The sequence below is a fragment of the Lissotriton vulgaris genome, chromosome 7 (assembly GCF_964263255.1).
Source record: "Lissotriton vulgaris chromosome 7, aLisVul1.2, whole genome shotgun sequence".
Taxonomy (NCBI): domain Eukaryota; kingdom Metazoa; phylum Chordata; class Amphibia; order Caudata; family Salamandridae; genus Lissotriton; species Lissotriton vulgaris.
In genome coordinates this window covers 787,143,727-787,168,833 of record NC_141695.1, presented here as the reverse complement: position 1 = coordinate 787,168,833, position 25,107 = coordinate 787,143,727, and the positions used below count along the sequence as shown (strand labels likewise).

General features: G+C 47.0%; 1 protein-coding gene across 2 annotated transcripts in view; it reads left to right on the top strand.

Annotated features, from left to right (window-relative positions):
- RPTOR (regulatory associated protein of MTOR complex 1) overlaps positions 1 to 25,107 on the top strand; it is a 2,217,374-nt gene that overhangs the window by 311,107 nt on the left and 1,881,160 nt on the right. For both annotated transcript variants that reach the window (XM_086931040.1, XM_086931039.1), the window contains exon 2: positions 12,562 to 12,664. In XM_086931040.1, coding sequence (XP_086787166.1) covers positions 12,562 to 12,664 — 103 coding nt within the window. The remainder of the gene's footprint in view (positions 1 to 12,561; positions 12,665 to 25,107) is intronic.

The window sequence follows — 25,107 nt, the reverse complement described above, 5'->3', positions numbered from 1 at the left end:
GTGACACGTCACTGGATGGGTTAGTAATAATGTTTATTATCTATCGGATATGCCTGAGAATTTGAGTATTATACTGCAGATGCCCATTGTGGGCATTTAAAATACATAACGAGTGGCTCGCATTCAATCCATAAACTTTAAAACATGGCCATTACCAAAGGCTGGCAAGACAACGTAATTAACCTTGAGAAAAGTGTCACCTGGAAAGCATGAGCTTTTTCACGTATTTTAGGTTCCAACATAGAATTTCATGGGTGATATACAGTATAATACCGACCGAAACATGTCTAAACCCCTCCAACCTTGTGTTGCATCGCCCACTCCGCCCCTGTTTGAATTTGAACATAACGGGAGGGCTGTATCAAGCATGTCAAACCTGCAATGTTTACAGGTACTGCAAATGAGAAGGAATTCTTGTAAAAATACGAATGTTTCAAGATTAAACAGGCTCCTAAAAGCAACAATTTTGAATGGGTATGGTGTACTTCTCTCCTAGCCTTTAGGACATGCAGAGCGAACAAATGCAGTTCCGATTCGATGGTGGGCAACCAAATATTTTGATCAACAAAGTCATGAATTAAAGATTATTTGTAACAGAATGGCCACCACCTCAAACAAAGAAAAGCAGCGTGAACAGTGACACAATACCCAGCACGGGAAGTCGTAAACACAAATGGACAGCTGAATACCACAACCCTTGCAAGAAGCTGAACACTACAATGCCAGAAAGAATTTCAGGCTTATTAGTGGTGATTAGTTTGGGATTCAATTAAACAATGGCTCCTGACAGACCTTCTGACTATCGGAGCAGAGTAAAGTCCAAAGCTAAAAGCAGCAGGGGAGGGGCAAGAGGGGGCTGGAGCGACGAGACAACAAGCAATGAAGGATGAACCAAGACAACTAGAAGCAATAAACAAGCCCTGAACTCTGGATAACATCTTCACAAGCCACAGAAGAGACTTGTAAAATCCAGACACAAACAAGGGCAGGTGGTAGCGGGGGAGATGAAACAGGGACAGGTGGGAATGAAGAAGAAAGAATGGGGTGGATGGGTGTCAAGGAAAATTAACAAAAAAGTTCAGGGTTATGTCACATAGCATAAAAACACACACACAACTTTTGGAGTGCTTTCACACAAATAAACAAGGATATAATACACAGCACACTATGTGCGAAATTAAAATGTTTTAACATGCACCCCAATCAGCCTGAAAACTTGCCAGCTACATGAGGCCGAACTATAGAAGAAATGGAAAGCCCATACTCCCAAACAGACAATGAGCAGCCCCGCATGCACGGACAATAAAAGAGAGTGTGTGAACCTGTCGCACTGCTCCTTGAACCAGCATGCTTCAAAAGATAACAAGGTACCAAAAAAAGGCGAAGCTTGCACCAGCAGGAAAAATTAAAAAACAATAGTCCTCAAAAACAAACACATAAGCCCCAAACTCGAAAGATACCAGTAGTTAGACGCTGCTCTGTCGGAGGAAACAAAGCACGCAAACAGGAGGGACAGAGCAAAGATTAACCACGAGCAAGCGGTCTTTTTAAATGGACAATCGAAGTAACAAAAAGACCATGGGCGGGCTGTAAGCCAATAAAATGTATGCAACATTTCTTGGAGAGAGCCCAGGTGCTGCCTAGGCTTGACCTAAAAACGCACAGAGCAGAAAGTCTGAGGAAGAGAAAGGCTGAAAAAACATCACTAAGGGAGAAAGCGGGAGCCAGCCAGAGAGAGATAAAAGGGCAGGGGAGTATCTGATAGTGGGTAAAAGAGACCTGATTAAGACTACGAAGCCTTGGTATTCAGTGTGTGACATTTTAATTGTACCAGCCAATTTTGATCACAGCTTTAGGCACAGATTTCCTAGATAACTACTATGTAAATGCGTTCCACTTCGATTCACTGAACACAAATTAATATTTTGTGAATATCCTGCATATATGGCATGGATCTGACCCTCCTGGACCGATGCTATTACGTAGGTTATTTAATGTGTTCCTGATTATGCCAGTGTGGATAGGGGTGAACAATCACGCGCCTATTGCTTGTAGATCGAATGCAATTGTTCTATATAAAGGTTTTTTTTCTAATAGCGTAGTTGTAATGCTTGCACCAGCAGAGACTCGTCGGAGCTAACTCGCATCCCAGTCTATTTCTCTCTCCCTTCTGCGCGTAAATATTTTATTGTAAACTGCCATGTTGTCTGGCCCTCGAGCTTGCCGTTTTTCTCCGGGTATCCTTTTGTGGCCTTTCTTTTGTGCTCTTGCTTTGTTTTGCTCCTTATCTCCTGATTCACGGGTCTCCCATGTTTCCACGTTTCTCTTTTCACGCTGGTTGCTTCTGCCCGCTTCAACGTCTTACCATCTTTCATGATCTTTCCCTGCTCCCCTTAAGGGAGTTCATTTTTGCTCCCTCTCTCTGGCTCCCTTTGTTTGTTGCCCTGCTCATTGCTTAGTCACTATACCTGTCTTCTCTTTCATGCTCCTCTCGGCCCTTTCTGTCCTGAGGGCAGTTTATTTGCCGGTGGGAGACGGTACCTGAAAGTAATCAATCGTAGCATTTGGAAAGCGCACTACACACCTGTGAGGGTCTTGAGGCGCTGAGGGGGGGTGGGGGCTTTAGCTGCTACTGTTCGAAGAGCCAGGTCTTGAGAAGTCTTCTGAAGGTCAGAAGGTCTTTGGTCTGCCGTATGCGGATGGAGAGGGTGTTCCATATCTTGGCGGCGAGGTGGGAGAATGATCTGCCGCCGCCGGTCACTCTTCGGATGCGGGGATGGTGGCGAGGGCGTGGTCTGCGGAGCTGGCGGGTGGGGGTGTAGAGGCTGAGTCGGCTGTTGAGGTACGCTGGTCCGGTGTTGTGGAGTGCCTTGTGTGCGTGGGTGAGGAGTTTAAAGGTTATCCTCTTGTTGACAGGGAGCCAATGCAGGTCTCTCAGGTGGGGTGTGATGTGGCTGCGGCGGAGGATGTCTAGGATCAGGCGTGCGGAGGCGTTCTGGATGCGTTGGACCCGTTTCAGGAGTTTGGCCGGGGCTCCTGCGAAGAGTGCGTTTCCGTAGTCCAGTCTACTGCTGACAAGGGGGATCCACTTGAAGATCCTGCGAAGCACACGGAGGGTGTTGGAGGAGGAGACAGCGTTGACCTGCTTCGTCATGGAGCGGGTAGTGTTGAGGATGACCCCTAGGTTGCGTGCATGGTCGGTGGTTGTTGGGGGTGTTCCTAGTGCAGTCGGCCACCAGGAGTCGTCCCAGGGCGAGGGGGTGGATCCAAGGATGAGGACCTCCGTCTTGTCCGAGTTCAGCTTCAGTCGGCTGTTCCTCATCCATCCAGTCGGCGACGGCCTTCTTCCCTTTGTGGAGGTTGGTTTTGGCGCTGTGGGGGTCCTCGGTGACGGAGAGGATCTGCTGGGTGTCGTCGGCGTAGGATTTGATGTTGAGGTTGTGCCGTCGTGCGACGTGGGCGAGCGGTGCCATGTAGATGTTGAACAACGTTGGGCTGAGGGATAAGCCTTGGGGTACGCGCAGCTGATCCTGGTGGCTTCGGAGCGGAAGGAGGGGGAGGCGGACGCTCTGTGTTCTGCCGGAGAGACCGGAGGTGGTCCAGTCCAGGGTCTACTCTTGGATCCCAGCGTTGTGGAGGCCTGTTCGTAAGGTGCGGTGGCAGACCGTGTCAAAGGCTGCTGACCGGTCCAGGAGGATGAGGTCCGTGGTTTCTCCGTTATCTAGCAGGGTCCTGATGTCATTGGTGGCGGTGATGAGGGCAGTTTCGGTGCTGTGGTTGCTGTGGAATCTGGACTGGGACGGGTCCAGAATGCTGTTCTCCTCGAGGAAGCTGGTCAGTTGTTTGTTGACGGCCTTTTCGATGACCTTCGCCGGGATGGGGAGCAGGGAGATGGGTCGGAAGTTCTTGAGGTCCGCCTTGGATTGCTTGAGTAAGACGTTGATCTCTGTGTGCTTTCAGTTGTCCGGGAAGGTCGCTGTCTCGAGGGAGATGTTGATGGTTTTCCGGAGATGGGGTGCGATGGTGCTACTGGCTTTGTTGAAGATGTGGTGTGGGCAGGGGTCTTCCGGGGATCCGGAGTGGACGGTGTTCATGATCTTGATGGTGTCGTCGTCGGTAATGTTGTTCCAGGCGAGCAGGCGGTTGGTGGTCGTGGGAGCGGGGTCCCAGTGGTTGCTGGGGTGGTGACGGCGTTAAAGCTGTTGTGGATGTCTGCGATCTTGCGATGGAAGGAGGTGGCCAGCGAGTCGCACAGGTCTTGTGAAGGTGGGATCTAATTGGTGTTGGAGTTGGGGTTGGAGAGTTCCTTCACGTTGTTGAAGAGCTCTTTGCTGTTGTATGTGTTGTTGTCTAGGCGGTCTCTGAAGGAGGTCCTTTTTGCGGATCTGATGAGGTGGTGGTGTCTGCGGGTGGCATTCTTGTGGGCTGTGTAGCTTTTCGGAGTTCGTTCCACGTATCCAGTTTTTTCGAGTTTTCTGCAGGTTTGCTTGGAGGCCTGGTGTTCTTCGGTGAACCAGCTGGCTTACTTGCTGGTGTTGGTGTTGGAGGGTTTCTTGAGCGGGGCGAGGGGTAATCATCAGAAGTTTTTCCCAAGCCGCCATCGTGTCCTTGTCATTCCTCTCTCTTCATGTACTGGAGCTCCAGACCATCTCCTCTGTGTTCGGATCCGTTCCGATTATCTCTGTGTCCTCCACATCTCCTGTTCTTTCACTCTCGCTTTCTCCTTACATGCCCATATACATCTCCCATCATTTGCCTTCTCCCAGGTCTTGTGCTGTCACCTTTTTTTAATCATTCCATCAAGTCCTTTCCTTACTTTCGCTATCTTCTCTTTTTGACACCCTGCTGCTCTGTGCTTTATTTCCGCAGCGCAATCTCACTTTTGTCCCTATTTTGATTTCCCTTCTTTTCCTTTCGCTGTGTCCGTTTTCTCTTCATTTTAGCCAGGTTTCCGCTGTTGCTACATCTCCGGTTTAGCCTATTCTTTCCTCAATTATTCTCTCCTTCCTACATCGCCTCCTCCTCTCTTCTACACACCGCATCTTATACATTCTGCCATCTCCCTCCTCCTTCCTCGTTCTCTCCTTTGAGTCTCTTTATGTCTTCACTGTTAGCTTCTTTTTCATTTCACCCCCTCAGCCGTTCACTAGATCTCCCTCCTAGGGCTTTTTCCTCCTCGGCTGACGCCTGCTCCTCCCTTCCTCTCCCTTCTCCTGCACGCACCTCCTTCCCCGCTTCCCGCGCTCACACTTTCCTCTCTGTTCTGTGCTCCAGTTTCGAGCTTTTCTCTATAAATTAAACATTTCGCTGTGCCGTGGCTGGGCTGCGAGTTGTTTGTATTTTCGCCCTGAATCCTAATGAAGACTCTGGGGATGGGGGCCTCGGTGCCTGATGCGCGCACCTCTGACGTGCGGGCGTTTATCCACTTGGGCAGCCCGCGAGCGCGAGGAGGGTCCAATCTGCGCGCTTAGCACCGGCTGCGTGGGGCCAGGTGGCAAAGCTTGGGATGGCAGATGAGATTCTCCCCCAGCCTAGCGTCCTGTGAGCCCTGCCGCGTGCCACCCCGCCCCTGATCGCTTGTCCTGGACGCATTCCCCTCCACATTAATCTTTATGCTTGTTGGATCGGAGGCAATGACCCGTGGTACCTTGCGGGATTGCAATAATTTGGACAAAAAGCCTTCATAAAGGTCATGTGGCCAATATATGCTTCTGCGAGTCCTGCAGAGGTTTGTATAAGAGGCAGGTCACACGTTTGGCTCCTCCCCGCGGTGCTGCGCAGAGAGCGTGCCACTGAGCTGTGTAACAAGAGCTGTTATTAAGCGTCACGAGACAGTTACTTTGTTGCCGCCCTATAAATGTTTAGGATGCCCATTGTATCCTGGCGTAGATTTCCGACACATCGGTTTATTGCATGCCTAGCAGTAGAAGGCCGCCTTATACAACAGAGTGCTGTACAGTTTCCATCGCTCTGCTGCTCCTCCCTCGAGACGCATGTCGCACAGCTTGTCGAAGTGCACAACTTCTTTGCACAGCGAGGCGGCACCCCTTCTTTATTCAGATGCTAAGACCACCTGCTGCTCTAGCAAATCACCTTCTTGCGCCTGTGAGTCTCGGCCCACATGCGTTCTTCCAATGCAGCACAAAGCAATCATGCTTCAACCCTCTTATTGTAACAAGTGATAACTGCGCTACCAATAAACCTCAATCCTGACACGCAGTCATTCAGTTCCAAGGATCTAAAAAATATTATTCTTGTTATGCGAAACCCCTTTTTTTCTTCCATTGATTCCAGGATTGCCTTAGAAAATACTTCATATCTAACCTTTCACACCGCCTTTTCCCCACCCTAATCAATAACTAGATATTGCAGAGAGCAGTTTCCAAAAATGTGTTGTTAGGTACATTTAGACTGATAGAGACTTCTAGGTGAAGATTCCAATCCTTTTGAATATTACCCAGGTGTCTGGATGTGGAAACTTTTCAGGAGAACCACTGTGCGCTGGTAGACGGAGCTGTGCGGTTCTGCAGGGGTGCCTTTTCGCTATGGGAATGACATGTGAAGCCTATAGGTGCCACTACAAGGCACTGATGTAAGTTCCTTTCTTTTTGCACCTACAGTCTAAGATCTGGAGCTACTTCTCATCTCTGAGACCTGTTTATCTAAAAAAAAAAAAAAAAAAAAAAAAATTTACTGTGCAAAGGAAATGTCACCTCCCAGAACGACACGCTTGGCTGCAGTCCACTGTTTTTTTTCAGGCGATGTCCAGTCATCCGTCATGGACATGTCATTCGACGGGACTCTTGTTTGGGGACAAGGCAGACTCTGCTCTCGAGCGGTTCAAAGAGAGCAGAGCCACGGCATGCTCCCTAGGTTTATCTGCCTCACCAGCATTATTAACCCTACTGTTCCTTTTGTGGCTTTGGCAGAGATAACTCTCACCACCAGCAAATCCAACACCCGCATGGTGCCCCGCATTTTCATGGTCAAGAACGCGGTGCCCACTGCCCTTGATATCGATGTCAAAGGCCCACTGAGTTCACTCACCCCTGCCTCCCCCACCCCCCACCAGCAACTCCACCATCTAAACCCCATTAGCGTGCCCTTCATAGAGCAAAACCACCCAATAGGATGCAGGATCAAACCATTCTCGCAGGTTAGACAGGTGAGCCTGCACATTGTTCAGAAGGGCTATGCCTTTCCCTTCCTTTCTGTACCACTGCACATCCCGCTATTCCCCCAACGACTGACAGAGGACAACCTTTCTGTTTTGCAGAAGGAAGTCCAAGCCCATTTGACAAAAGGGGCAATTGAGAGGGTGCCCATGCCAGAAGTAGGATGTGGTTGCTGTTCCCCACTTCTTCCTGGTGCCAAAGAATGACCAAGGCCTTCGTCTTATTTTAGACCCTCTCATCGCCTTCCTTAGGTAGCAAAAAGCTCGGCGAAGGGCCCAGTTCTGCCCTCCACTCTGGAGACAGGATGGTGGCATTGGACCTGCAAGATTCTGGTTTCCATATACTCATGCTGTAAACTCATTAACGTTACCTACAGTTCATGGTGGGCCAGCAGCATTGTCAGTTTACTGTGCACCCCTTTGGTCTCACCAGAACTCCTCAGGTGTTCATGATCGTGATGGCAATGGTGATAGCACATCTTCGGAGGTCAGGGATGTCAATCTCCCCCTACCTCGACATCTGGCTGTTAAAGGCAGACTCACCCTTGGCGGTCGTCAACCACCTCCAGACGATGGCGAACCTCTAGTCATCTTTGGAGTTCACTATCAATGTGCCAAAGTCACACCTGACTCCTTCTCAGAAGGCTCCCTTTTATCTGAGCAAATCTGGACTCAATTCTGCTTTGTGTCTTTCCACCTGAAAATAATCCAAGGCATTCAGAGTACGATCTCAAACTTTCTGCTTCGCTTCTGTATTTTGTGAGTTCGATTCTGCAGTTGTTTGTACTGGTGGCCTCCTGTATCCAGCTTGCTGAGCATGGCAGATGGCATACATGGGTTCCTCTGTGAAATATGAAGTCTGTTTGCGCAACATCAAGGGGAGGAGTCTGCAAATGATCTGCAGTGGTAAAATACTGGACTGCTATTGGGTCAGCAGAAGACCCCTCTCACTTCCCTACCCTGAGCTGAGCTCACAGTGGTGACCGATACATCACTTCTGGGTTGCGAGGGCTATCTGGGAGAGGTGGAGATCAAAGGCATCTCTGGTGTCCGGTGGAGTCCCAGCTCTCAATCAATCTTCTAGAGCTAAGGGCCATCAGCTTGGTGTTTAAAGCCTTCCTTCAATCCATCAAGGGGAGGCTGGTACAGGTACTCACGGACAACACCACATGGTACTGCAACAAAAAGTGTTGGGTGGGGTCGCAGACCCTATGCCAGGAGGCAATGCGCATCTACAAATGGCTCGACCACCTAGACATTGTCTTGGTGGTGAACCACCTGGCAGGATCATTGAATGCCAGGGTGGATGAGCATAGCTGTTGGCACCTAGCAGATCACAGAGGCAATTACACCACCAGAGATGGAGCAAGGTCTCTTCAGCAAATGGGTAAAACCATGGCTCGTATATTTGACACTGTAGAGAATGCTTAACTTCAGCCCTTCTGCGTGTTGGAGTTTCCAAGGCGTCTCTTGCTTGAAGGTGTGTTCTGCCGTGAGTGAAACTCTGGACTCGTTTATGCCTTTCTGATACCACTCCTGCCCCAAGTTCTCAAGACGATCATGACTGACCATGCCTAAGTCATCCTAAACGTCCCGAGCTAGGCATGGAGAGTATGGTAATCAGAACTCTTGGGCTTAAGTATCTGTCCTCCAATCAGGCTACCTCTCTCCTAGGATCTGCTGTTGCAGCAGGAGGGCAGGGATCTGCTCCCGTCCCTTCACAGTCTACAGCTTTATGCTCGGAGATTGAGTGGCAACAGCTGAAAATCTTCGTCCTTCCTCCGGTGGTGGTGGATGTCATCTTGGCATCCAGATGTCCCTCTGCAAAAATAATATACACCTGTTTTTGGGGAAAATGTGTGGCTTTGTGCGGTGCTCTGCAGATAGACTACCTCCAAGAGAAGTTATCTACCATTTTGCTGCTTTGGTTTTTAGCCCAGCTCGACCTTGCTATGGGCACAGTTGCAAAGTACCTTTCAGCTCTTTAGGCCTTTTTTTGCGGTTGCCGAATCAGCCCTCTTTGTTTAATTCTCCAGTTATGCGCTTTTTTGAAAGATTTACAACATTTGTTTTCTCCCTCTCCCTTTGTTCATTCCCAGTGTGACCTTAACTTGGTCTTTTACCTTTCTGATGTGTACTCCATTTGAGAAGCTTCATAGCTGTTCTTGTGGCTCCTCATGACATAGAGTCCCTAAGGTCCATAGCTGCTGCCATCTTCCTTAACTTAGACAATGGAAGCCACCATGTTCCTTGATTTATGCAGAGTCATTGTCATGTCTGCCTTTAAATGCAGATGTTTCCAGACCGTATCTTTTCAAGAATTGTGATAGCGTCAAGTTATTCGATTAAGGACATATATACAACATCTAATGTGACATTTGCATGAGCCAAATGTCTACTCCTCATTACGTCAAGGTTAAATATGAGCAAATACAGACCTAAAACCAAAATAATGTAGATTAAATTGACGTCCTTTTACCCTATATGTTCATAAGGAACGTCTAGCACCCATACCTTGATGCACATAATCAATATCAGACATTCCTAAACTTGTGTCAAAAATTCAGTTTCTGTTCAGATTTAGAATTATAAGGGCTGCCACTTGACCTCTTATCAGGAGAGGTCCTTTTCCCCGATTATCGCCTGTGATTCTGCCAGAGACTGTCACACCGGCTGCCAGCGCACTTCTCAGATGATACATCTCATCTAAAAAGACTGAAGTTGATAAAGCCAAGTCCTAGAGGAAGACCGACTGACTGCTACCACAGTGGGTGCTTACCCATGGTGCACCAAGTTTACCAGGGACATCCGTGGGTGGGAAGGCACTCCTCGTAGAGTTAAGTCACAGTCGTAATTTAACAAAACGCTTCCTCAAAACAATGTTCCTCGTTGCCAACACATTTGCATGGCTTGTGAGTGAGCTACAGTCTCTTTGTGTGTCAACCCCATTTACCACCTTCTTCCCATACAAAGTTGGTTGGCGTACTCTGGCATCCTTCTTGCTTAAAGATGTGACACCATTCCATGTCGGTCAAAACATCACCCTGCTTGCATGCTATGCTTCGCTTCACCCGTGTAAGGAGGAAGCATGACTCCATTGTTTGGAACCCAAGAGAATTCGGAGCTTCTACATAGATCGTATTAAAGAACGCAAGTTGATGATCAGCACTTTGTGGGGTTCTCCGGAGTGAAGAAAGGCGAGGCTGTGTCGAAGAGAAATAACTCTTGCTGGATCGTGCTCTGCATTAAGATCTGCTAAGCATCGGCTAAAAACAGCCTCTGGAAGGCATGCTCATCCTACCAGGACCAAAGCTGCTACCACCGTGTTAGTGCACGGAGTCCCTGTCCTAGACATTTGCCAAGCAGCTATGTCCGCATCTTTCCATACGTTCACGGAGCTCTATTGTCTGGATAGTCTGCTTCGCTGAGAGAGTCGTTCTGCCTGGTTCGTCCTGCAGTACTTTCTGGTTTTCTAGATCCACAGACCAACCTTTGTAAAGGTGCTTCTTAGGAATACATTTAAAAGGTGGGGCAACTGCAGCTTGAAGTCTTTGTTAGAATAATAAGTTACTTTCCTTCGGCAACGCTCTTTCTAATAGAGACTCTACCTAACTGCAGATTCCTCTCATTACCCTCCCTTCTGCCTCATTCTGTGGTTAGCCTCTATCCTTCAATAAGATCTCAAGTCTAGGAGTCTGCACATTGGTCTCACCAATTTGCTTTTGTGGCTCTGCATCTGGGATTAATAAACGAAAAAAGTGGTTTGGTCGGGTAGTTCAACTAATTTGTAGGTATTAGATACAGTGGAGAAAATATGCCTCAGTCATATATCCAAGTAACACACTAGGGAAAACAAATTCTGTAAGATAAGGAATTTCATTTCTTAATTTATATTCACATATAAACAAATCATCATCTGTGACATGTATGTATGTATGTATGTATGTGTCTTGTAAAGCGCACTGCTGCCCTGAGGCGTCGTGGCGCTGTAGACCGCTTGGGAACCCATCCTGGCTATCCCTGTGAGATGGTCCCTACTGGGTATCTCCAAGGTGAAACCAGGCATCCCCTGCGAATGTGGGGGGCCGTTGTAGAGATAAGGCAAGCTAATGCCCAGTGTTGCCGAGTGTGATCCCTGGTTAGAGAAGGCACCGAGGCGAGAATTATCGCGTCCGCTGACCCTGGTCCACGACCCTGCCGCGTCTGGAATTGAACCCTGGTCCCGGGCCGTTCTCTGCTTCCGGGTCTGCCGCCTCTCACGAGTGAGCCACACCATTCCACACATGTAGCGAAAAACTAAATGACAGTGGTGTACAGTTAGTGACTGATAGTGATACGTGACCTAGTGTTGTGCTAAGGTGACATAAATAACATGTATAAAGTATTAAAAATTTTTTTAATGGTAAGTCCCAGATTCAAAGCATAAATCCCAATGTTAGTTCATAATTTCCTTTTCAAGTCCTGGAAATTGTGAGGACTAATTAAGACAATAACGTTGACGTTTCGACCCTACACTGTTGTGCAGCTAATTTGGCATCAGAGGGGTGGTCTTCATCAGGACAGGGGGGAAAAGGAACTTGACAGCCAACGATTTTGGTTCCTAATACGAATATCCATTCAGTTGTGAACAATCTTCAGAGAAGTGTCAGCCGACACCACCGACTCACATCAGTTGATTGTGGTTCAGTTGAAAGCTAGATGCTTGTCTTCACCAGCTGGTGGAGGTAATTTAGTCAAAAGTTGTCACAGCGATCAATCAATTTAAGAGATTCACTTGGAACATCCTCATCTGTCCTTAGTCGGCTCAGTAATGCGCTCTGGGAGCGCAGACAGTCCAGAAAGCGATTGACCTCAGCATGTGGGAGTGGTGCCTAGATAGGCTCCAGACATTATTTCTGTAATGGAATGGTGCCAGTGTGAAGCCAGTCTGATGCCTGGGGATTATTCAAAATGTGAGGAATCTGCAGAGTCTCTCTGAGAAAGAGTATAACCGAAGGTTATTAACTTGTTCATCCCACCCATATTACTGTTTACATTTCCTGAAGGATTTGTTGACTATTTTTCGTAGTAAGTGTTCGTAGTACAAAAACCCATGCTATGATATGATGCTGGATTTTATGGTGAGTGGGTGACCCTTCTATGTAGAGGAATGTCATTTTTCTTTTGTCCTTTTAAGCCTAGTTGATTGGGGGTATTTGTTTGGGCCCTGTCACTGTTGTGAGCCATTGGCAATCTGCGTGTACCAATATGTGCTCGGGATATCTTTTGCATCTGTATGGAAGCCACTAATGATCTTGTACATATGTATAGAAGCACTCTGTACTATGTGGTATCTCAGAACAGGAAAGTGTCTGTACTAAACCTCTGTCTCTTCATTCCCTCCTTAGATGAAGACGGTCAGTGTAGCACTGGTGCTGTGCCTGAATGTGGGTGTGGACCCCCCAGATGTGGTAAAGACTACACCCTGTGCCCGGCTAGAATGTTGGATAGGTAAGTTCAGGTTTTTGAGGTGCGAAGCCCTAAAAATACCTGCCCTCTGTTCTAATAATGGAAAATGTGTTTTTCTGAAAATTTGTGTTTTTTCCTCGTCATTACTCTGATCATGCTTTCCACATCGTTACCTGTGTGTCTTAATGGTCCTCTAGCAAACTAAGTTCTTATGGAACTGACACACCTTTACCTATTATTCCATGCTGTATTTGTTTGTGGTCGTGGTCACCACCCTCACCACATAGCTCCGTAAAGATGCTCAACACTACAAAGATATCAGTACTACCCTTAAATGCGGCAATGTTCTGTCCCCCCTTTCCACGACGATAACCTAGGATCTTCTGTGCATGGGTAGCCAACACTTCTTTAGCACAAGGGAGCCTACAAGCCGGGTAAAACACAAATAAGAACTACGTAGTCCAGGAAAGTACTTTTAATCTTGACTTTCTCTCATGGTATCAGAGAAGGGAATATTGTGAACAGCATTTCCGATGCAAGGGCTTGTTTTCATCGTAGCATGGGTGGCTGTTTCAAGAATTTCTTTCTAGGCTATTTGTAAACGATAGTAACCGCAAATAAACAGTTTCCCTAAGGTATCAGGAGTACCACCTTAATGTAGTGTGCTAGCTAGAGTGCTTATGCTTTAGGCGCACATAGATCGCTATCCATACGTTCTTACGTCACGTTTGTATAGTCTTTTGCCATGTAACGTAATGCAAAAGATAATAAGTCCCTGTCGATTAATGAAATGGCTACGGGACTGTCGAACATTCATTTCCCTTTTCCATAAAGGAGACAATTTTGTGTGAGGAGGAGAAAGGATTGCTCAGCGTAATTCTATTTTTGTTTGTTTTATGCTCACAACACTTTACTGCTGCTACTGTGGAGAGGATTTTCATTCACAAACATTTTGTCCAATTGTTTTCTAATTGTCTTGGTAAACATTTTCTGTGTCAATCAAACCCTCAAGTGGAATAACAAGGAATGTGTGTGCGATATGCTGGAGCAAAAAGCATCATCACTGCATTTTACCCGACATATGCCAATTATAGGAACCCGCCTGGAGTTTTCGTAGTCTGTAACAACAACGATAAGATAGTTCATTAGGGCACTAGCTTAGTTCCCATGCGCCCCAGCAGTCCAGGCATACTCGCTGCCGGAGGCAGAACATGGCTGCTTATCTTCTTTGGCTTGTCAAGCTCAAGGCAAGCCCTTTCAGCAAGGGAGTTAGGTTGGGATGAGATGTAAGATAATACATTGTTGCATTATTTCGAACAAAGGGTCATATCCAACCTTGAATCAGTTGCAAAAATATTCAGTTAATATTAATTAAAAATGCCAACGTTTTAGGATATGAGAGTTAATATATCCTAATCTGGATTGAAACGACAAAACGGTTGATCAAAAGAGCGTAGAGGGCTGCAAACAAACCTCTGTTCCAGTCACAACTGAAGAATGCATCTAATGTTACAGTGGGCTCCTGTTAGTTTGTGGTAGATAATCCACAATTTTTGAGCATGTCTACGTTTAAACAGTTGCGGGAGTGGTTTGCGTGCGCGGTGGTGGTGTTAGGATTTTTTTTTAAAGCTTACCTTTAGTGGCTTCCAGAGTTGCGTCTCACCCCATCGCATCTTCCTGGTCCCAGCAGCCCCTGGGACAGACTCCCATCCAATCCCTATGCTAAAGAGCAGCCAAGGAATTGCCTGAGCGGGTTAGAAAGATGCTCTGCTCAGACCAGGGAGTCTCTGGGGGTTTCTGGGGCCGGCTGCTTAATGCTGTTGGGCAGGAGAGCCCTAGGTGCGCATGTGTGTTTTGATCGGCCAGAGACTGCCGGCCAAACACACATTAGCACTCAGCCAGTGAACGTAGCACTCCTCCTCTCCCCCCATCCCTCGGACCCGCCCCTCCCCACAGCACTAGCTCAGAGCCGGCACATGCAAAATAAAGCAATTCAAGAACATCGCTTTGTTTTTCATTTGCTGACTGTGAGCCAGGCAGTGAGGCGACACTCCTCCGCCATTGTAGAGGAGCCGCTGCTGCATTTAAACCTAATGGATGCATGCAGGTCTAAGAACTAAGTTTAAGTAGGACTGGTGGGATAACCAGAAGTCATGAGGATCAAGGAGGTAAATATGGAGAGAAGGTGATTTCTTCCACTCTTCACAGATGCTGATTACTGTCTCTGGAAAGGATAGCACTGTCCTAGATAGTTTCTCAAAAGCAGGAGCAAGCACAGGCTTTAGTACATTGGGTTAAAATGTAAGCCCTACCTCCTGAGGAGGTGTTAGATAGCTCGAGGCAAACAGGGTACCAGAAACTCTAGTAAGCAGAATAGTAAACTCCTTTTTAAAAGTGCCGTGCACTAGCCATCAAAATATTACCTTAGTTCTGCAGCACTTCCGGCACTCTCAAGGGCACGTAGGTACGGTAATGCCAATTCCTTTGGTTTTATACCTCACAGCAAGCTGATGGGGTTCTCCTTAACGGCCTACAGGCAAGGATTTGGAGGATTCACGCATCAGTTCCAAGCACAGGATTAGTAGGCAGTTACTCTGGCTTTGTGTCTAGAGGTTGCATCCATAGCTAAGAAGGTCCTCAGGCATGCACAGACAGCTCTGTGTACTGTTATGGAACTTATAAAACATCCTAGCTTGGCCAGTTAATGCTGGGCGTTTTGCTGATGAAGCAGGCAAGCTGAGGTACAGCCCTTCAAAGGCAGAATGTTGCCAGAGCCATTCCTGGGAAGCCAGCAGCCTATCTGTCTGGCTCTGGAGTTCCTTCAGTCACCTTCTATAAAGATCTCGCTGGCTGGCTGTCTATCTGTCAATCAAAAAAAGTGTCATAAGTGATAGCTTGTCACCCACCTAACATACAACAGGGTTGGATTGGGATTAAAAATCAGCCTGGACATGGTAAAAAAAAAGTGTCCCACATTTGCATATTGCCTTTCCGCAAAACACTGCTTCAGTGAAATTTTATTTAAAAAAAAAGGGGGGGTAAAAAAAATGCTTTACACTGGCTTCACACTGGCAAAACACACCTGTAAACAGGTGAGGCCACTTCTGCTCAGGCCCCCTGGCCTTGCTCAATAAGCGTGAATTAATGGGACGGCCCAACAAGAGAAAGGGAGCGACACCTCTGCCCGTTGATAGAAGTGAAGTAATGGACGCCCATCTACCTCCAGAAACGCCACTCAGGCTCCCACTGGGCCGCTAGCGGCATCCGAACAACACACAAACCACCCCAATCGGCCCCCAGACTATTCAAAAAAGCAGTCCACACCTGGAACTGGACACCGGGCCTTCGGGCATTGCCCGAGTGCCCGCGCTACCAATCTGAGAGTTTCTAGGGTCTTGCTTATGAATAAAGAGATACAAAGCTATTAAGTGGCTTCAGTCCATCTGAGAGAAAGCCAAGCTAGGGCACCAAAGAAGTATAATTACTTAATAGGTGCTGTTAGTTTGTGCCCTTCATTTGTAGTCAAAATTTGGCAGGCAGTGTTCTGGGAGTTCAGTTGGAACTTCCATTCTCTCAGAACCAAAATAAAGTTCCATTGTCCCTTGATTGTGCTGTGTGTTTTTTTTCCTACTTGGAAGTGATTTTCAGGACCAATGTCCACAGCTGTCTGTACAGGCTCTCCTGTCCAATAATTTTATTATTATTTTTTTTTTGAAAAACCTTTATGTTCGAGGCATATGGGCTGCAGATGGTACATTATGAATAGATCGCCATCTGGTGTTGGGCTCGGATGATTGCACTTTGTTTTTCTCTTGGAGAGTCTTTTGTATCTTGGTGACTCCTCCCTTGGTTGGTAGTGCGCATGGGCATCGGCTCCATCCTTAGATTGTTTTTTTCCGCCATCGGGTTCGGATGAGGATCGAGACGCTCCAGATCAACTTCGGAAGAAAGTGATTTATCGGCGCGTATTCCCTTTCCAATTCGACGGTATTGTTATCGAACGCGTTCATTTCCATTCCGGCGCGTTGCAAATAAAAATCGAACAGAAAAACTTGGATCTACGTCGAAGAACAAGAGGCCTTTTCTCGACGCAGTCAAGCCCGGAGTCCATGGAAAGGACTCCATTCAAAAGATGTCCAAAGTGTGGTGCTAAGTTCCCACACAAGGACCTACACGAGGTGTGCAACCTCTGTCTATCGCCTGAACACGAATCCAGGGACTGCGAAGCCTGCGCAGCATTCTCCTCCAAGCTAACGATTAGAAATCGTCAAGCTCGAAGACACGAGGTTTCCAGAATGCAGGCGGAAGCGATCCCGGAGTTGTTCGGAGACGACCAAATCGAGGAAGAAGAAGAAGAACAGTCGGGGTCGGAAGGGGACCAGTCGGAGACCGAGGAACTCATCGATCAACAAACCGTGAGTGACGACGTCCCCTTACCGAAAAACCGACCCCGTGCGGTAACGACCCCGCCCTCGGGCCCGGTCAAACCGCTGAAAAAAGTTTCCGACGCCCCGCCCTCGGGCCCGGCAACGAAACCGAAAGTGAAACCGAAACACTCGGACTCCCACCATGTCGGATCCGAGAAAAGGGCGACATCGACTTCGACACCGAGGCTACATGCAAAGGGAAGCTCGGTATCGAGACATTCCATGTCGAAACACAAATATGACTTATCGCCCAAGAGACACTCGATACCAAGAAAGTCGGAATCGAGCAAACATTCGGTGCCGAAAACAACAAGATCTGACGATCAAAAACAAAAGCACCTCTCGGAACCAGGACCTTCGGTACCGATTCAGGAGCAACAGACAGATCCCAAACAAAAGATCTTGTTTATTGATCCACAGACTGGAAAAGTGGTCACAAAGAAGAGAAAGAGTGAACAGTCAGAAGATAAACCTCTTCCTCCAAAAAAGAGAACAATGGGGAAGAATATAACTCCTCCTGCTTCTCCTCGTCCTAGAGTCACACCCTCTTCTCCTATTCCTCACAATAGGTCAAATATTCCTACACCTTCCACACCAAGACCAGCTACACCTCAGTCAGATGTAGACAGTGATCTAGGGGAGGGAGAACCTCAGGGGGATGACGAATCTGTCCCAGATGAGGAGGACCCATGGGAAAATTATGATGTAGGGTCAGATGAAGACAACGACCCAGAGTTATATCCCTCAAAGCCTTCACCACCTGATGATAACACAGGGTTTGTGCAGCTCATTAATAGGGCAGCAAAATATCACAAACTAGATATGCACACAGAACCTCAAATAGAGGATTTCTTGTTAGAGACTCTACCTAATGCACAGAGAACATCAGGTACTCTTCCTATGTTAAAGGGTCTTCTTAGTCACACAGAGGAAATATTCGAAAACCCAGTGAGAGCCAGGGTGTTAAACCCCAGAATTGATAAAAAATACAAAGCGGCTCCAAAGGACCCAATATTTATTAGAGGGCATGTACCTCTAGACTCGCTGGTGGTCTCAAACGCTCGTAAAAGAGAAAACTCATTATCTACAGGAGAGGCTCCTCCACCAGATAAAGAGTCGAAGTTAATAGATGCATCAGGCAAAAGAGTAGCATCACAGGCAGCGAATAGCTGGCGTATAGCCAATACACAAGCACTACTCGCACGTTACGACAGGGCACATTACGATGAGTTAGAAAAACTTCTCATACATCTCCCAAAAGAACACCAGAAAAAGGCAGATCAATTAATACAGGAAGGTAAAATAATAACCAATACTTCCATTAAGTGTGCATTAGACGCAGCAGACACTGCAGCAAGGTCTATTAACACCAGTGTCATGCTAAGAAGGCATGCATGGCTTAGAATCTCAGGATTCAAACAAGAAGTACAAACAGCCCTATTGAACAAACCATTTGATCAGAAAACATTGTTTGGTTCAAGCACAGACGAGACATTAGAAAAAATGAAGAAAGATACGGAAACGGCTAAGTCAATGGGAGCATTGCAACAGCCAACACACAGAGGTTCCTTTCGGAGATCCACCTATAGAGGGGGCTCAAAGAACACAGGAACAAATCAACAATCCACATCTTTCACACCAACATCACCCAGAGGTAATTCAAGAGGCAGTTACAGAGGTAACAACAATAAGGGTAGAGGCCGCGGAAATAATAACAACCGCAACGCCTCAACACCAAAACAGTGACTTCATAGAACTCCCCCCAGACCACATAACACCGGTCGGGGGACGTCTATCACAGTTCCTACCTGTCTGGGAAAACATCACGTCAGACAAGTGGGTGAGACAAATTATCCAACATGGTTATTGCCTAGAACTCATAGCTACCCCACCAAACATCCCCCCCAAACAGCGTCCAATGAGTCAAGATCATCTGACATTGTTAAGAGAAGAAGTTCTAGCACTTCTACAAAAGCATGCAATAGAGAAGGTCCCAAAAGATCAACAGGGAACAGGAGTATACTCTCTATACTTCCTGATCCCCAAAAAGGACGGGTCCCTAAGACCAATATTAGACCTCAGACCTCTCAATGCTTACATAAATTCGGAGCATTTCCACATGGTCACGCTCCAACAAGTACTCCCTTTACTGAAGAAAGGGGACTTTCTTTCTACACTGGATCTAAAAGACGCTTACTTTCATATCCCAATTCACAGAGCCCACAGGAAATACCTAAGGTTTGTGTTGGAAGGACAACACTATCAGTTCAAAGTCCTTCCGTTCGGTGTCACAACAGCACCAAGAGTTTTCACAAAATGTCTAGCTGTGGTGGCAGCACACCTAAGAAGACAACAAATACATGTCTTCCCATACTTGGACGATTGGCTAATAAAGGCCAAGTCAAAGGAAGAATGTCTTCACAACACACAGAAGACAATCCAATTGCTGCACCACCTAGGGTTCACGGTGAACTACAAAAAAATCACACCTGCAACCAAACCAGATTCAGCAATACCTGGGAGCTACAGTAGACACAGAGAAGGCAATAGCATACCCCAACCCAATCAGAGTACAGACAATGGTCGGGTTAATACAAAGATTTCAACCACAACACTTACTACCAGCACGAGTGTTTATGCAACTATTAGGCATGATGTCCTCCTGCATACAGCTAATACCACATGCCAGACTACAAATGCGCCCACTACAAGAGTGTCTAGCGACACAGTGGAATCAGGCTCAAGGTCAGATTACAGATCTGGTGTTGGTAAACGACCGGACGCATCGATCTCTGAAGTGGTGGAACACAGAAAACATTTCCAAGGGACGGTCGTTCCTAGAGCCAATTCCACAAGTGACAATAACAGCGGACGCATCGCTCTCCGGATGGGGAGCGCATATGGACAGATACACAGTACAGGGGAAGTGGAGTGTGCAGCAAAAGAAACTGCACATCAACTACCTAGAACTATTAGCAATATTTCTAGCACTAAAGGCTTTCCTAATACAAATAGCAGGAAAAGCAGTCCTGATCAGAACAGACAACATGACTGCAATGTATTATATTCAAAAACAGGGGGGGACACACACTCTCCAACTGTCCAGACTAGCACAGGACATATGGAGATGGGCCATTCCTCAAAAGATCTACCTGTTAGCGGAACACCTACCAGGAGTTCAAAATCAAATAGCAGACATCCTAAGCAGACAGTCAGAACAAGTACACGAATGGGAGCTGCACGACCAAATACTACAGCCATTCTTCCAAAAATGGGGGCAACCAGAGATAGATCTGTTTGCCAATCATCAGAACGCAAAATGCAAAGAATTCGCATCCAGGTACCCACACCAAAGGTCCCAGGGCAATGCACTGTGGATAAATTGGTCCAACAAATTTGCTTACGCGTTCCCTCCTCTACCACTAATTCCATTACTGGTTCGGAAACTACAGCAACACTCAATGACAATGATACTAGTGGCACCCACGTGGGCAAGACAGCCGTGGTTCACCACACTGCTACACCTCTCAGAAGTACCACATCAAAAGCTAAGGTTATTACCCATGTATCTTACACAGAACCATGGAGAAATAATGCACCCAGATCCCAAACAACTGAACCTAGCGATCTGGCTCCTGAGGTCATAGAGTTTGGGTATTTAGATTTACCACCAGAATGCATGGAAATCATTAAACAAGCAAGACGTCCTACCACCAGAGCATGCTATGCAGCAAAATGGAAGAGGTTTGCTATACACTGTAACAGTAAGAACATCAACCCTCTGGACGCATCCACTAAACAAATCATTTGCTATTTATTACATCTACAGCAATGTAACCTAGCATATACCTCTATCAGAGTTCATCTCGCAGCCATAGCGGCGTACCTACAAAACAGGCAACATCTGTCACTGTTTAAAGTACCAGCAATTAAAGCTTTCATGGAAGGACTCAAAAGAGTCATTCCACCAAGAAGACCACCTTCCCCAGTCTGGAATCTCAACATAGTGCTTACCAGACTAATGGGACCACCCTTTGAACCTATGCATAGGTGTGAAATACAATTCCTCACATGGAAGGTGGCCTTCCTCATAGCTATCACGTCACTTAGAGTAAGTGAGCTGCAAGCTTTTACGATTCAAGAACCATTTATGCAGCTACACCAAAATAAAGTGGTTCTTAGAACAAACCCAAAATTCTTACCGAAAGTTATTTCAGCATTCCACATCAATCAGTCAGTGGAATTACCGGTTTTCTTTCCAAAACCACAAACAGTAGCGGAAAGAGCCCTACATACACTGGAAGTTAGAAGGGCCATATTGTACTATATAGAAAGAACACAAACTTTCAGAAAGACAAAACAGCTATTTGTTGCGTTTTCTCCTACACATAAAGGCAATCCCATCTCCAAAGCGGGCATTGCCAGATGGATTGTAAAATGCATTCAAATATGCTACTTAAAGGCAAAGAGAACATTAACTGTTCCTCCTAGAGCTCACTCTACACGTAAACTAGGAGCATCTATGGCATTTCTAGGAAACATTCCACTAGATGACATATGCAGAGCAGCTACCTGGGTTACACCGCACACCTTCACAAAGCACTATTGTGTAGATGTGCACACAACACAACAAGCTAGAGTGGGACAAGCAGTATTAAAAACATTGTTTCAGACAGTTGCAACAGACACGGGCGACCACCGCTAGGGAGAGAACTGCTGTATAGTCTATTCATAATGTACCATCTGCAGCCCATATGCCTCGAACGGAATATGCTACTTACCAGTATGCATCTGTTCTTGGCATAGAGGGCTGCAGAGTGGTACATGCCCTCCCAGCCTCCCCGGAAACCTGTGTCTGTTCCAACATTATCTTATTTAGATACACTTACATGGGCACTCTTATCTGTATTCTACTATACTACTCCATCTAACCCTACTATGGCAAAACAATCTAAGGATGGAGCCGATGCCCATGCGCACTACCAACCAAGGGAGGAGTCACCAAGATACAAAAGACTCTCCAAGAGAAAAACAAAGTGCAATCATCCGAGCCCAACACCAGATGGCGATCTATTCATAATGTACCACTCTGCAGCCCTCTATGCCAAGAACAGATGCATACTGGTAAGTAGCATATTCCTTTAGCTTTCAATAAAATACAAGCATGGGCCTACAACCGCGGGGGCCGGCCGCTAAACAAATTAAAATCGCCGATATCCCAGTACGACGCAGCTCATCAGCCGACAACCCAGAGGTCCGGCAGCGATTCAGGATAAAACTTGTATTAGAATGCAGAACTGGGTTCCAGGATGAGACAGAGGTTTCATTTTATATTATATAAGAGAGGATCAGGTGCCATACAATCAAACAGAAGAATGCGGCGGACAAGGTAAGAAACAGGATATGCATGAAATAACCACTATAATGGAGAATTGGCGCCAGAGCATATAGATCGGTACAAAAGGACACACAATATACATTCCATGTTGCGCCGGTACTCGGGGCCTGACTACCCAGGAATCAGGATATCATAAAAGCATAAGCACTAAATACAAGCACACAATAAGAATCCGAATGATTCATAGCTATACTGATCCTTTAAGAAAGAGAGAGAAGGAAAAGAAAGGCCATAGAAAATAAAAAAGGCAAAATAAAAAACCCCCGTCCAGCCCCCCACCCTGCACCCCTGCAAATGGCTACAGCCTAACCCCACTAGTAGCGTGCCTGTCGCCCCTAATAACTAAAACCCCAAAGGTAGGAAAAAGAACGGAGGAGGGCATATCCATGTGAGCTCCCAGCCCCTTTAGACCCCCCGCCTGAAACAGCCACCCCCTATCACTAAAAGACAAACTTATGACAACAATATAAAAGAAATTAGAGGGTACCGTGAGACACCGCCCAGCCTCTTAAAGCAAACAGTTGCAGGTCCAACACTTGTGAAAGCCACTCCAACCCTTCCCGGCCCAGTTGATCTTAACCTTGGCCCTTCCGAACAAGAACACGAACCTCACCTAGCGAGACCCAAAGGCACACAAAGAAGCAATAAAGGAGAAGAGAGTCATCAGAAACCAGCCCATGGCTACTGGTAGGCAGTGAGTGCACCGGAACTGTAGACGCAGAAGAACTCTCCCTCCTAGATGAACTCTCCCTCCTAGATGAACTGTCCCAATGTATCTTGCACAGGAGTCGTGCCGTCACCAGGAAACAAGGAGATGACCACAAAATGAATGGTAAGTCACAAACAAAAGTCTCCGGGAGGGGAACGCCTGATGATATCTCCAAAGCCGGTAGTGGTGGAAGGTTCAGCAATACCATTACATCCTCGGGAACACCGTCTCCCAGGGCACCATCCGATGGTTCCATTACTTGTTTCCTCACGGGGTTCTCGCACGGAGTCAAAATGGCCGCGGTTTGAATGGCTGCAGATTCCTGTTCCAACAGTAAGGCTGGGTCCGGTTACACCAGGAGCATCTCAGATAGGCGCGTGTCCAATGTGCTCAACAAAGTATCCACATGTGAGCGAAATGCCCAAAGTTCTGCCAGTATTGACCTCAGCGATGGCTCATGCACCGTTCGATCCATATTCTCATGCACGATATCAATCACAATCACCTCCCTGGGTGAATCTGGCATCCTCGGGGGGGACAAACAGGATCACGAAAGTGCAAATGCGAAGGGTGACCAGTCTTTGTTTGCAGCCACGGTCTACTCGGTTAAGGCTGCAGGCCAGAGACCCCGAACCACCGAACCCCAGCGGGCGCAAACCGGGTCTGCGGGACGGGGGCCCCCACCCGCAGCCAGCAGCAAGCAGAATCACTCCTCCTTCGATGCTGAGCAATGAAAACGATCGCCGCCAAATTCGGGCTTAAACAAAGCCTCCACTCCGGTCGACCGGACCCAGCCTGATTCTCCTGGCCGATGTTGTTGCACTACAGCCCGGCTGTGAAAGTACTCCAGGCCCCAGCTTCACCGCTGGAGTAGGCTGCAAACTTCAACTCGATGGAACTTCGTCAAACAAGCCGATAAAAGTTTCCGGATTTCACCATCGGAGTGCGGAACAGTTCATGCACACAGAGACTAGGCGTAAAGTCAGGATAATGTACAGGATATCGTGGCGGGTTACGGACGTCGGCGGAGCCGGGAGCCTAAGCAGCCATCTTGTTTGCTGACGTAGCTCCTCCTCCAATAATTTCTTAAATCGTTCTTCCTCCTAACATTACCCCTTTCTTTTCCTTGGTGTGCCCAGGTCCGGCCCCTGTTCTTAGGGATTGACCATCCATCAGACTGTGGTGCTGTCAGAAAAGGCCATGGTCATTTGAAAGGTGAAAAATACTAAAAGTATTTCTTCCACCTTCTCCCCAAGACTCATGCCCACCCCAGCCTGGGTCAGTAGACTGTTGGGTGGTGGCTGTGGTTCGTATTTGTGTGAGCGTAGTGCAACTCTTGGCATGTGTATTATAGAGGGAGGTCTACCGACATCCTGTTCTGTAAAAGTGCAGCAGCCCAAGTAATGGCCTTTCCACTCGTCACCACCTAAGTGTTTGAGTGCTGTGGCAATATATTTGATTGTGCTCTCTTAAATAGGGATGTGTTTATGATAAAGTGTATGTGTACGTGAGATAAGGTATTTCACCCGTCTACTTGGACACCAGTCCACCTTAAATTCTGATTCAGTTTGCCATTATGACTCCTGAACTTAGAAGCTACCAACTGCCTCAAGAAAATGAAACCTGCCCAGCTTCAATAGAAGGATAGTCTATATATGAGCTGTTTTCCCATGGCTGGCTGAGATCTGGTATACCAGCCAAGGCAACCTTTGACCCGGGAGAAAGTTTTTTACATATGTGTAGGTATATGCAAAGCGTGGACCCAGCTTCAGAACAACCAAATGTGAACAAGGGTGGCACACCTGAGATACGATGTTAGATCCTTTACAATGAAATAGAAAGTTCCCATGAAGTGCTCTCTATCGTGTGGAGATGTAATGTTCTCTGAGAGGCCTGTGTTCAGTTCCTTTCTGAATTGAAGGAGGGTATCTAGTTTCTGATGTTGATAATA